We start from the raw sequence: 13,234 nt of genomic DNA on the forward strand, positions 1-13,234 counted from the left end.
CAACAGGACATCTGTACCCAGACATCTTCTATAGCATAGGCGATGCAAAGTTCATAAGCAAGAGCATCTTCCTAAGAAACATGAACCACTTTTGTATGAAAATGCTTCTTCTGATCCTTTTTGACTCCTCCAGCTGTAACTGCAACGCACAGACCCCTCCCACGATGAAGGTGGCCGTGGCGGGCGACCAGAGCTACCTCAGCACCATCCTGAGGTTCTTTGTGGAGCAGCTGGCAAACAAAACACCCGACTGGCTCAGCTACATCCGCTTCCTGGTCATCCCTATTGGTGCGTGTGGCCGTAAATGTGCCGTGGTTTTTAGATCCGGTTCATCTGACGTCTTCTCTCTCTTACGCAGGTTCACACCCCCTGGCAAAGTACATGGCCTCCTTTGACAGCCGCTTCAACAGCATCTTTATGGACACGGCCTGGAGGGAGCTGTTCTGCAGGACGGAACGGCCCGCCTCAGGTAGCACGCGTCACTAAAAGCAAGTCTGCATGCAACTGTTGTGCAGTCGCTGAGAAATGAGGTCAGACATGTTTGATGCATGAGCATCTTTAGATGTTGGCGCTGAATCCCTCTTTCCTGTGAACCGCCTTTGACCTGCACATTTTCTAATGGACTCTCCCCTCAGCTTTAAGGATTTTGGCCTCCAGACTCTTTATCTTATGTCATACGCTTCCATGAAACTGCAGAGCAAAAGCAGCTTCCATCTCTGTCAATGTTTGTCTCCTCAGCATCCTTTTTGCATCAAATCCTCTTTTACACCTCAAACCTTTTCAGTTTATTGTTTTTTGTATTTTCATCAGATTTCTTTTATTTATTTTTTGTTTAAAGGGGTCACACAGCATTCTTAACCATGTGTGAAGCAGAAAATGTTTAATTCTCCTTCCTGGTTCCTAACCAAAAACGCTTTCTCCTACCTGGTCAGGGATAACGGGAAGTTTCGACCACGAAACAGAATCTTTTCACACCACGGGAAAGAAAACAAACGTCCAGAACTGATGATTCATGCTGTCACTAAAGGATTGTCTTCATAAACCAAACCCTCTCTAAGCGTTTGTTTCCTAAACTGCTTTGCCAGAGCGTACAGCTCCATCATTCACTGGGATGCAGATCATTTATAGATAGATAGATGATAGATGATGACTTTATTAATCCCACAATGGGGAAATTTCATATATCTGTGGCAGCAAAAAACGACATTCAGAAATAATCTATATAACATCAAAAAATGACATAAAAAATGACATTCACATTAAATTATTAAGAATATTGTATTATTAAAAATTATAATTACAATTATTATTCCAATTATTATTGAAAATGAGATTCATAATAAATACATAAATAAATATTAAATACTAATAATAATAATACTACTAATAATAATAATCACAATAATAAATATGTGGATGTATGTGAGGATCTGCACGCTGGTGAATCAGCAGCTCGATGGTCAAAGAGTCCCAACCGCCTGTCTCTCCTGCAGACTCCATCGACGTGGCGGGAAGAGTGGTTCAGTATCTGGGCGGGGCCAACGTCTCCCACCAGTTCCCCATCTCGGAGGCCATGCTCACCTACAAACAGAAGAGGTAAACGGGTCTGGACCGTCCGCCGCGTTCACGCCGAGCTCACCCGTTGTGCACGTGTGTGTTTGTGTCCTGTGTTGCAGGGAGTTCTGAAGGTTTTGTGTTTGGTTCAAAATCATGACGTCAACCACAGATCAGCTGATCTTCATCAGTAAAAACCAGCTGAGCTGCATGACGGCTATGTGGAAATGCACACGCATGCAAGCATGCAGCTGCAGGCACATCCGTGCTTTTACCAAAATACTCTAATTACTCAGACAAGAACAGGAGTAACTGTAAATATGTTTAGTACTTCTATGGGGTCAAATCAGGATCCGCTTGAAATGAATGAAAAAACAAATTAATAAATTAATATTATTATTAATAATTCTTAATAATAATAATTAATAAAAACAATATTGAAAAATTTGAAAGCGGTTTTTAACTTGAAAGTAAACAGTGTAGACTGGAAACATTTTTTAAAGTCAATTTGATTAAACAAATATATTTAAAATTTAAAGAAATACTGAAAACCTGAAAGGAAAAAAATATATAAACCTAAAACTAAAGATGCAGTCTCAATGGAATTTCCTGGTAAAATAAAATAAAAGATTTGTAACAGCTGCTGGTTTGTATTTTCAGTTTCAGTTTTCTTATTTTTTCTTCACTTTCAGTTTTAACTTAGAGTTTCTATTCAGACTTTTCATTTTCAGAATAGAGCCTAATCTTATGTGGGGGTGGAGCTCTGAGCCCATTGGCTACTGGGACATGATTGACATCAGGTGACAGAGGTTATAGTGACGTCATCTCCGCTCCCACCTTTGACGTACCACTACTGCTCCCCACATCAGAGGGGGGAGGATGCAGGCGGCGCCAACAGCAGACGCTGTTCTGAAGCAGAAACGATGTCTGTCAATCATGTCCTGGTAGCCAAAGCCCCACCCCCAAGCAGTGGCGGTGTTTTCCAATGGGCAATGTGGGCAGTCGCCCAGAGCGCAGTCTTGTAAGGGGGGCGCAATTGTGAATTCAACTATAAAAGTAAATTATACTCTTTTACTTTAATATGACCATTAAAGTCAAATAACTAATATATTTTGTTCTTGTGGTTGTATGGATGCAGGCTTTGAGTTATTGATGCCAGGGCTGGAAAGGGGGGGGGCGTCCAGGGCATCAAACTAGCCTCTGCCCCCCAGTGACATTAGGCTCAAATCCTAAAAAGTAAAGTCTGAATTGAAAATGTAAGTTGAGGACTGAAAGCAAAGAGGGAGAAAAATTAAACTACCAAACAGCAGCTGCTTTGTTTTTCCTTTATTCATATTTGGGTTTTCGTATTTTCTGCACCAGACAGACTGAAACCATCATTACTGTGACGACGCTAACTCCTGACCTACAGGAACCACGCTCCGACAGCGCTACACTTTACTAAAGGTTACTAAATAAACCCCCATCTGGTCTGCAGCAGAATGATGTTACATTTATGTACAAAGCGCTACGGATTAAACGTCAGTAAAAGTCCGTTTTTCAAAGAGATAAAAGGTTTCAATGTGAAGAAAACACGCCAACAGTTTTTGTTTTTTTAAAGTTTTAAGTATTTCTTTCATTTTTTTTCTCCGATTTTCTAATTTACAATGTTTTTCTTTGAATTTAACTGTTTTATTATATTTTTTATTTGCTTTTAGCTGAAACTGATTTGACCTCTTAAACGTCTCTGGTTGATAAAAGTTGATCCATTTTTGTGGCATTATGTGGACGATCCAGTAAATTTCCATTTGTTTGTTTGTTTTTAGATTTGAATGAAACCCCTCCTCTTTCATTTAGAGGCTTCCTATTGGTCAGACGGTTTTCAGTACAACCTAGTTTTAACACTTGCATTCCTTCTCCTCCCCTTTCCCCTTTGATTTGCTTTCAAGGAAAAGAAGTTTGTATTTTGATTTTTACATCAGGTATCGACTCTTGTTTCGCCCCTCCCCCCCCTCAGTGTGACCTGAGCTCCTCGCCGTGTCTTAACCCCGCCCCTTTCCATTTTCCACAGTCTCCAACGCTGTACCTTCACTGTCCTGCTGTGTGTCTCTGGTTTGCCGTGCCTCTGGTTCTGACTCCGTCCTTTGTGTTGTTGCCGTGACGATTTGCCTAACAACCTGTGAGACTAACATTTGCCATGCAAAGCGGCACAGGGGCTGCGTTTGGACGTGCGTCCCGGTTCAGCTGGTGGCGTTAAACCCGTAACAGGCGCGTTTGTTTCCTGATATTTACATGCACAGCTGTACGACGCTTTACTTTCTGCTACACAATTACTGAAAGTTAAACACTTTTTGTTTGTAACATTGTGATTTATTTGGACTTTTCTTTTAGGTTCTTGATCATTTCTATTCTAAAATTGACCAGAATGATAAAGATGTCTTAAATATTGGCTTCTCTTTGAACTAAATGACCTCATCAGAACTAAATAAATGCACAAATATCAGTTCTAATAACTGCTATAACATGTATTTCTCACTCAAAGCCTCAGTTCTGATGTACTTTTTCTAACCACACGGACTCAGTACATGTAAAGGTGTGTTTTTAAGAACAGCCGTGTTCTGCTGGTTTCTACACATATTTTTATGTGACCGGACATAATTTCCCAATCCAATTAAAAAAAACTGCATTTCATCAGATCCCAGTTATGCTGTAAATGCAGTTCAGCCATAATTTCTGTTGCAGATGAAGGAATGAGCGTCTATATTTAGTGGGATTTGGATGAAAAACTCAATAAAAAGGCCAGAATTGTCTTAAAAATTCTCGTTTTTTTAATCAGAATCACCAGCTGTAAAAATGAGATGAAGAGGAGCGAAGACGTTTATGCAGAACCGGTCCAGAATCAGAAAACGGGCCACACAAACGCCACCGTCCGTTTCTGTTCATTCCAAAACCGAATTTGAAAAGTTTCCTTTTTTAATTGCTTTTCTCTTTCCAAAGTATTCAACTGTTGACCCTTTTTCCTCTCCTGACAAAAATGGTGTTTTGAAGATGTTGTTGTGGCGTTTCTCTGTTGACCTGCTGATGGGCTGTTTGCTGAAGGTCAGCAGCTGGCGGCCCTTTAGTGAAGCTGAACGTTGATGTGAAGAGATTTGTTTTTGAGGCCAGACGGGGGATCGTGTCAGGAGGTCAAAGAGACTGGAGGGAATCCCTGTAGGTCTGGTTGTAAGGAGCAGTCCTCTCATTCATTTCATCGTAACGTGACCCTGAGAAACCCCCATCCCACCCGATCTGGTCATGCGCCCCCCCCCGCTGCGATGGGACTCGGTGTTGGCCGTCCCACGACTTCACCCCCTCAGGACCATTCCGTGTTCATGTGACACAGCTGGAGCTCGGACTGTTCGAACCCCCTTCTGACGCCTTCCTCTCTGTGTTCGCAGCCCCGACGAAGACTCCTGTCAGAAGTTTGTGCCGTTTGTTGCGGTGAGAGTTTGGTCTTTGTGCTCTGGGCTTTGATGCTGTTGCTCTTGGCGGAAACTGTGAACTGTTTATCTCCACAGGTTGTGAAAGTTGGGATTGTGGAACAAAATCTCTCGACTTCAAGTAAGAAAAAGATTCAGGCGTTCTTATTATTTAACTTCCGAACTGAAAGCCTGATAAATATCAGGAAATGGTCTTTTTTTTCCGTGTTTGGTTGAATTTTCCTCAGACTGAAGCTGGAGATTAATCTCGTTTTTTGGTTCTCTCAGTGGACTCTGATGATGCCATGGGTGGAAACACGAGCATCCTGTCCTCCCCGACGCCGCCATCGGCCGGCCCGTACGGGAAAGAGATAGGGAGCACCCCCCCGCAGTCTCCGTCTGTTTCCACGGCCCTGTCTGGAGCTGGGTACCGTTCAGCCAGAACCTCACCTTTCCCCCTGCAGCTGGGCTCTGGTTCAACGTCTGCACGCTCTCCTCCGCAGCTCTCCGTGCTCAGGGAACGAGCTGATGGGCCTGCAGGTGGACTACTGGACCTGGCAGGGCCCAGACAGAAAGAAGGAGGGCGAGAAGAGGGACGTGGGGCTGAAGAACACCCTGAAGAGCAACTTTCGCTCGCTGCAGGTCAGCCGCCTTCCCAGCGGGGGTGAGCTGACTCCTCCCCCCTGCATGGCCATGACTGTCGTCACCAAGGAGAAGAACAAAAAAGGTCAGTTTGTGGCCATTTTAGGAGAAACCCTAATGGGAATGACTGAAAACAATCAGCCATAAACAACCTCCATGAATAATTCTAAGGCGGTAAAACTCCTCACTTCACACTTTCTAGACTTTTCTTTCCTGTTTAAACTCCCAACGTTCCAGAATCACAGAAGGAAAAACAAAGATCTGATCGGAATCAAAGATTTACATAACTCTGGCAAACAGGCACGGAGGAGATTGATTGACAGGGTCTACAGCCAATCAGGAGGCAGGACAATGTGCTGTAAAGACTCCAATAAAAACAGGGTAAAAACAGCGAGATCGCAAAAGGTGAACGGCGTTAGTGAGGCGACAGTGTACTCAGTAAGCAGAGGCAGAGTGGTCGACCTCTGGTCAGAAGGTCGATTTATTGTTTTTATTCTTTACTTGATGCAGATTTCAGCTTTAAATGAGAATTCTGAGTTGCAGTCCTCACAAATCTCATAATTGGAGGGTCTAATGGCAGGGGGGGGGTCCAGTTTAGTTTAGTTTAGTTAAGCAATCAGCTGTTGTATTTTATGACTGATTTCATGTTTTTGTGTAATTACTGGTGTGAAGCCTGTTGAGATATTTGACTATACAACTATAATAAATATAAATAAAATTGAATTGAACTGAATTATTAGCTCAAAAATAGCCAAACTAATGGCTATGCTGTATAAAGTGAAGTGGCCATTAGATACCAATGCATTATGTTTATTACATAACAGTGTTTATTCAATTCCTTCATCAAATAAACTGAAACTAGGAAGAAAAACACATATTTAAAAATCAATAGGAATAATTACAGAAGGTAACTATTTGAGCCCGTCTACTCCAAGGATAATAAAATGCAAAGATTTAGTCAAATGTAGTGTTTTAAAATTGATGTATAAAGTGGGTCATAAATGTTTACCTCATAATATACAAAATAAATGTGAAAGAAGACAGAATAATAACAATCTAAAAGGCCATTCCGTTTTCAAGGAACCACAAATCAAAGAGACTAAATCAATAAATAGTTTTCAATAATTTTAACAAGGAATTTTCATTTTGTCTGTATGTTGTGTTTAAACTAAATAATCCATTGTTGTTGGTATTTATTATATTTAAATTTTTTATTGTTTTGAGAAAAAACAGCCATTAAGCAGAAATGATTAGATTTCTCTGTTTTGTTTCCCTTTCATCGTCGTTGGTTCGTTTTGTTTTTGTTCTGTGGGGATGAAATAAATAAAACAGGACCACTTTATTTTCTTCATTCCATCTTTCCGGCAGATTTCTGAGCTAACTGATCCTTAACCTTTCGTAGGTGAGCCGGTTCCGTGTCTCAGAGGACCGTTTTGAAATCCTCTTTGTCTCTTTTCTCAGTGATTTTCCTCAGCAAGAAGCCCAAGGAGAAAGATCTGGACTCCAAGAGCCAAGTGATCGACGGCATCAGCAGGTTGATCTGCACGGCCAAGCACCAGCACACCATGCTGAGAGGTGAGGGGGGCCCCCACAGGGGAGGCTGCACTGCCCCCTGCTGGTCTGCTGCTTCCCTGCTCCGGCAGGAGCCGTTCACTAGTAGTTCAGTGTCTTCAGGTCGATCCAGATCCTCTTGATCCAAACTTCCAGACAGAAATTCCTGCTACTGAACAGTTTTCCAGATTCTTGGATTTCTTCCAGATCATCAAGTTAATGAAATCTGTGTCCAAACCAACAAGTAAACTAGAATGAATGTCAAATCCATTCACATGTTAGTTTCCTAAAGTTCACCACTGTTGTTTTTCCACATCCAAAGAATCCAAAGGGAACATTCTTAGAACATTCTAGACACTGGATGGTCACATGACTTTATTCAAAGTCTGTCCACACATTGGACTGGAATGATGGACTGATGTCACATGTGTGTCGTCTGCTGTGATTGGTCGGTTTTCCATTACAGAACTGGTGGAATCAGAGAGAGATCTGTTCGTGGATGAATCTTCACATTTCCTGCATGTGAAGATGGTTTGTTTTGTCCGTGGTTGGCGGCGCCCTGAGCCTGTCGTTCTCTGTCCTCAGTCACCATCGACGGCGTGGAGTGGAACGACGTGAAGTTCTTTCAGCTGGCGGCTCAATGGCCCACGCACGTCAAGCACTTCCCGGTGGGAATCTTTGGTTACAGCAAGCCCGTGTGACCGCTGTTCACCCCAGCCCGAGCTCAGAGGAACGGGGGGCGCCGCCCCGCCCCGCCCCGCCCCCGGAGCGACGCTTTTCCTGTGGAAATCTGAACGACTGGAACCGCTGGTTGCAGAGCTCAGCGTTCATGTCGTCCGTTTTGATGTTGTCGGGTGGTGTTGTTGTTGTTTTTTACACACTACGAGAAGAACAAGTCCTGTTTTGTTAGATTGGTGCCGCCGCCCCAGAGGTCTCCGGAGCGATCGCCACATTTCAATATAGCAGCTGTGTTTGCACTTTCTGTTCAAATGTTATTATTTCTGTGAAATCCTACATTATTGTTACTCTCTAGACAACGGAAGAGTGTGGTGGTGCTGTGCAGTGGCGTGTATGAGATTGTGTTTCGGTGTTGTTGAAAGTATTGCTGTGAATTTAGGTGGAATCCTTTTCTCCTGTTTTTTTACTCGTCCCTTTACTTTTCTAAACTGAAGGGTTGAACGTTGCTTTGAAGCCAATCAGAGGTTTAGACGGTAGCTATAATGAATGTAGCTCCTGACTTTGCTCTCAGTTCGTTGTTGACGCGCCTGATGTGCGTTTGTGACGTCAGATGATGCACCGTCGCATTAGAAACCACGCAGATGCAGGTTCAAGTGTTAGCAGAACCCCCAGCAGTTAAGATCCTCTTTAGCTGAGTCGCTAGTGACGTGTCTGCCAGGCCGCGCATCATCCTGGCTGCGCGTTTAGCAGTGTGTTTACTGGGCTGCGCATCTGCTGAGCAGTGCATCTGCCTGGCTCCATGTTCAGCATGCAGTCTGCGCGTATAGCAGCTTGTTTGCTGGACTGCGCATTTTCCGGGCTGCACATCTGCTGGACTGCGCATTTTCCCAGACTGCACGTCTGCTGGACTGCGCATTTTCCCAGACTGCACGTCTGCGTATTTACCAGGCTGCACGTCTGCTGGACTACACCTTCACTGGGCTGCCCTCTTGGATTTTAGTTTGACCTGAAGATTGCAGCAGCAGGACTGAGCGCAGTTGTGCCAAACTTTTCTCTACAGTGCATTCACTTACCGTTTTGCTCAGCCAAGCGTCTGGTCATTCTGAATATTTGGCGTCTGTCCCCGTAGACGTCAGGATTACCGACTTGTGGAGTTGCTCCTGCAACGCTCCATGTTGATGCCAAAGCTTGGAGCTCTGAGCATCAACCACAGGGTTGATGGGTAACTGGAGAACAGGAGCGCGTTGAGTGCTTTTCAGCCGGAAGGCGGAGTCCAGCGTGACATCGCCGCCCGTGTCCGGGTTTGATGGTACTCCCTAAAAAGTGTTACACTTTGGCAATAGGAAAGCCTTTGGAAAAAAGGGCCTTGTTTATGAGTTTTTCTTTTTTATATAAATCTATAAAGTGAAGAGCTTTGATAGGCTGGCTTTTTTATGACTGTGTATAAATGTAAACTAAATGTAAACTATATATGACTAATATGGATTGAAAAGTTTCCCCTTTGACTCAATTGAAAGCACAAATAGTGCACCTTTATTCCTCTGTGTAAATGCCAAATATATCGACAGAACTGACTAGAAAGTTAGCGATAAAGCGCGATTTTTGTCTTTTACTTTGTCAAGCACTTTGATTTTCTACGTCCCTCAGACGGAGACGCACTCGTTTCCGGGAAACCACTTTTTATTTCAGACCGGCGTTTGAAATCCGTCACGGCGGACGAAGGTTTTGCCACTTGTTACCGATGCGTTTGGGTTCTGGTCCGCTCTTCATCGGCGTGTCTGTCGTCCCACAACATACATGTTTGAGGGAACTCCTCATGCAGCTTTTTCCTCCAGAACGACCTCGTTCTTTCTGTTCCCGCTCCTCCTTCCGGATCGTTTTGCAGGCCAGGATCCACGTTTCCTCCTGGAAGTGTGGATGTGGTCATTGCGGCTCAAACTAGCTACTTCCTGCGGTCTCATTGTTCCCGTTACTTGATGAAGCACCTAGTGTCTTTGCACAAACCTTATTTTGAAAATCCATGACAGTATTTTCATGTCACCACTAAAAAGAAAAGAATATATGGGTTATTCTGCATGTTTTGCTATAGATGTAAATATGTTTTTGGATTTTTATATTTTTTTTCTTTTATTGCGCTGACAGGCGTTTGTGTTAAATAAAATTTTTAATCTTCTGTACACAGAACTGGTCTTTGCGTTCCGTTTTATTGCAGGTTCAGGGGTTAAGCAGCAGAGATCGAGGGCCGGTTGACGTAACTCTTCATGGGGGGCAGCGGTTTAATCTTCCGTCCCGCCCAGCCCCCCTTCCTCTGCCACAGGCCGCTGGAGGGTCGGATGCCCAGCCAGCGGTTGCGCCCGGCTTTACCGATGACCCGTTTGTTGTGGTCGACGTTGGACACGCGTCCCACCGTCACCATGCAGGTCTCCAACACCTGCGGGGGCCCACAGCGGGGACGTCAGCTGAGCAAAGGGCGTGCACGTGAACTCTCTTTGACCCCGCCCTCACCTGAACCTGCTGCTTTGACGGAAGCTGGACGATCGCCGTGCCGTTCACCTTCCGCAGCAAAACGCCGCTGGTTCCTAAAGAAACACATCCACAGCTGAAGAAGAAGCTCCTCCCACAGTCTCCTCAGCGGCAGATGATTGGATCACCTGCAGCACGTATGTATTCTGCCCCCCTCCCTGGTTGGACCTCCAGGTTGTTGACCAGCGTCCCCACAGGAAGAGCCCCCAGCGGGTACGCATCCCCCTCATTGGCCGACACTGCAGAGGTCACAGGTTTTTACGCGTCACCTTCAGCGGTTTCCAGGGAAAATCTCGGGGGGGGGCTTCCTACCTGCCATCCTCCCGATGACCCCCGAAGTTTTAATGATGTTTCCCGCCTGCATGGTTTCCGTGGCGATGATCCAGCGCTTCCTGTTGCCTCCTGCCACCAGGGCGATGTCAGCCGACCTTTTGTTACGCAGAGAAACCGGGCTTGACCTTCGTTCTCGTTGGCCCGACGGCATTCTGGGAGGAAGCCGGGGCAGATCTCACCTGCAGGGGTCGTACCGGACCTCCACCACCTTCTCCTCGAAAGGCCGGCCCCCATCGGGGGCTTCGTAGCGCAGTCGCTGGAAGTCTATCATCCGGTACTTCTGTTTGTGGCCGCCGCCGATGCCGTGCGTTCGAACTCTTCCTGTGGAGCACGTGGGGGGTGGGGGGGCAGAAAATGGTCACAAAGGGCAAACACAACTGCAGCCCCCCATGAGTGATTTGACTTTGTGTTTTTGCAGAATTTAAAGAAAAAACTTGAGAAACGAAAACTGAATCCAGAGCAGAGAGCGGCCAAAAACCTCCGTCTGATACATAAGCTGATAAAGAAGTATTTAAACTACAGAAAATACTGCAGTGAAAGTAAATCATTCATAAATAATACTTTTTAAATGGTCTGACCGATAAACAATCTGATGGTTTTAACAAAAAACCTCATTTTTAGGAAAATAACCTCAACTGTGTTTATCGGCTCCATCTTTGCACTACAAAAGAATAAAATATAATCTTGTTTATCTTAAAACAATTTATTTTTTATTGTTCTGCACTAATAAGCAAATTTCACATTAATTTCTTCCTATTTTTTTATGGTAAAATATTTGGGATTTTAAAGTAAGAAAAGACACACAGTGAGTTTATAAGCAGAAGTTTGATTTTTACTCATTTATGGAATCTGCAAATGAATGTTTTAATGGAGGCTTTTTTTATTCAATTTTATTTACTAAAAGGTTTTTCTTTTGTATTTTTGATCGGCTACAGGGACATTTTTAGGAGCTCTAATGTAGAATTACCAATAAAACATCTGAACAATTTGACCAAAATATGCGTCTCTAAATCAGCATCAGACTTTGGGACCTGGAGCAGAGTTTGACTGTTTCCATAGCAACAACAAAGTGCTGCACAGATGTGGCGTCTTCACATCCGACTGATGTCCAGTTCAAACACGTCCCACCTGTCAGCCTCCGTACCTGTGTGATCTCGGCCTCCAGTTTTCTTCATCCCCATTGGCCGGATGCTGTACTTCTCCCTCTGCTTCCAGTAGGTTCTGTTCTGCTCCAGGGAGGCTGTGGTCAGGAAGCCTCGCCACTGGCCGGCGCCGCTGGACACCAAGGCGCCCAGCTTCGGCTGAGGGGCCGCCTGCTAACGCACAGACACGCAGGATGGGTGGACGCCGCGAAGGAAAGACAGGTCGGCGAGCGCGTGGCTTTACCTGCGAGGAGACCAGAACGGGCCGAGAAAGGCTCAAGGAGCGCAACGCTCGGGTTAAACACGACACCGCCATGACAGCAACGTCCTGCAGACAGAAGACCAGACGTGATCGTCTTTGTTCCACACGCAACAAAGAAGAACCTTTAAAAAATAACATACAATAGAACGGTCTGAAACCAGAAAGACATCTAAACAGTGAATGGATATGCCTTCACTGCAAGCAAAGATTCGTTTACATTAAAAAATGTAGGTGTGACGGCAGACTGGAGAAAACTTGAACTTCTGAGTATGTTAGAGATCCAAGACTATTGATTATAAATAGAAACTGAATGGGGTGAATGCAAACACTTTAGAACCTCTATAAACGCTATCAGTCCTAGTCATTAACTGACAGCTGGACCTAAAGGAACCTATTTACCTATTTAGGAAGAATGAATTGACAGAAATGCTGTTTCAGGCAGAGGCTGAAGTGCCAGAAGCTCTTCAGAAGGAAGAGATTCCTGACAGCAAACAGACTTTTGGATCAACTGTTTTCATTCAGGAAGTCAAACAGGAACTGCGCATGTCACAAACCTTAAACACTTTTCAGTTTGTTCGCCAACTGTCTCAAGTGTATGGATTAAAATGATGATACTATACAAACTCTAATGTATATCACGGTTAATCGATCTGGATAAAGATTCATTGTTTTTCTCTCTCGTTAAATTCAATAGTTCAGCGCAGTCTTCTGAACAGTTGGGTTTTAACACGACTCTTATCGCGCTGTTTGGAACCACAGACACGTTTCTACGGAACATTTTTCTTAAACGACAACGTGGAAACAACATAAGAAGCCACACTTTTCCCGCCATTCCGGGTTCTAACTGCTCATTTCTCAGTTATGACAAAAACAAAAATCTGCGTTTGTATCTCTAGTCGTAATTTAAGTCATTAGGTAATAATATTTGTGATCTAACCTTCACACTTCTTGTGTTTTACATTCCAAAATTCGGCGTCCTTCACTGTCCAGCGCGACGTCGCAAGCTGATGACGTAATGGCGTAGCGTCAGCTATTTTTTCACGCTAACAGATTTAGAGAGAAACAAATACTTCAATAAATGGTTCCTACCGTTTATCTATAAATAGGCAAAT

General features: G+C 44.2%; 2 protein-coding genes across 7 annotated transcripts in view; one reads left to right on the plus strand and one right to left on the minus strand.

The window, feature by feature from the left end:
- LOC101172103 (phosphofurin acidic cluster sorting protein 2-like) overlaps positions 1-10,039 on the plus strand; it is a 51,310-nt gene extending 41,271 nt beyond the window's left edge. Inside the window, exons 15-24 of one of the 3 annotated variants that reach the window (XM_023962982.1) lie at positions 134-288; positions 359-469; positions 1,494-1,596; positions 3,483-3,515; positions 4,971-5,013; positions 5,091-5,133; positions 5,280-5,418; positions 5,495-5,717; positions 7,093-7,208; positions 7,770-10,039. In XM_023962982.1, coding sequence (XP_023818750.1) covers positions 134-288; positions 359-469; positions 1,494-1,596; positions 3,483-3,515; positions 4,971-5,013; positions 5,091-5,133; positions 5,280-5,418; positions 5,495-5,717; positions 7,093-7,208; positions 7,770-8,094 — 1,291 coding nt within the window. In that variant the 3' untranslated portion in view covers positions 8,095-10,039. Of the gene's footprint in view, positions 1-133; positions 289-358; positions 470-1,493; positions 1,597-3,482; positions 3,516-4,970; positions 5,014-5,090; positions 5,134-5,279; positions 5,419-5,494; positions 5,719-7,092; positions 7,209-7,769 lie in introns of all 3 variants that reach the window. The other 2 variants (XM_023962983.1, XM_023962984.1) reach the window with 2 other exon arrangements.
- On the minus strand, positions 10,008-13,164 carry mrpl2 (mitochondrial ribosomal protein L2). 4 transcript variants are annotated; one of them, XM_011484728.2, is made up of 8 exons: positions 13,060-13,164; positions 12,105-12,188; positions 11,863-12,031; positions 10,898-11,039; positions 10,698-10,813; positions 10,514-10,624; positions 10,368-10,441; positions 10,008-10,293 (listed from the first exon to the last, which is right to left on the minus strand). In XM_011484728.2, the coding sequence occupies exons 2-8, from the start codon at positions 12,174-12,176 to the stop codon at positions 10,084-10,086; spliced, it is 894 nt and encodes a 297-aa protein (XP_011483030.1). In that variant the 5' UTR covers positions 12,177-12,188; positions 13,060-13,164; the 3' UTR covers positions 10,008-10,083. The 4 variants fall into 4 exon arrangements, with proteins under 4 accessions (XP_011483030.1, XP_011483029.1, XP_004077536.1 ...); XM_011484727.2 differs by having other exon boundaries at positions 11,863-12,034; XM_004077488.4 differs by having other exon boundaries at positions 12,105-12,244; positions 13,060-13,134.
- Positions 13,165-13,234: the final 70 nt, after the last annotated feature.

This window comes from Oryzias latipes, chromosome 15 (assembly GCF_002234675.1).
Source record: "Oryzias latipes chromosome 15, ASM223467v1".
In the NCBI taxonomy this organism is placed as follows: Eukaryota; Metazoa; Chordata; class Actinopteri; order Beloniformes; family Adrianichthyidae; genus Oryzias; species Oryzias latipes.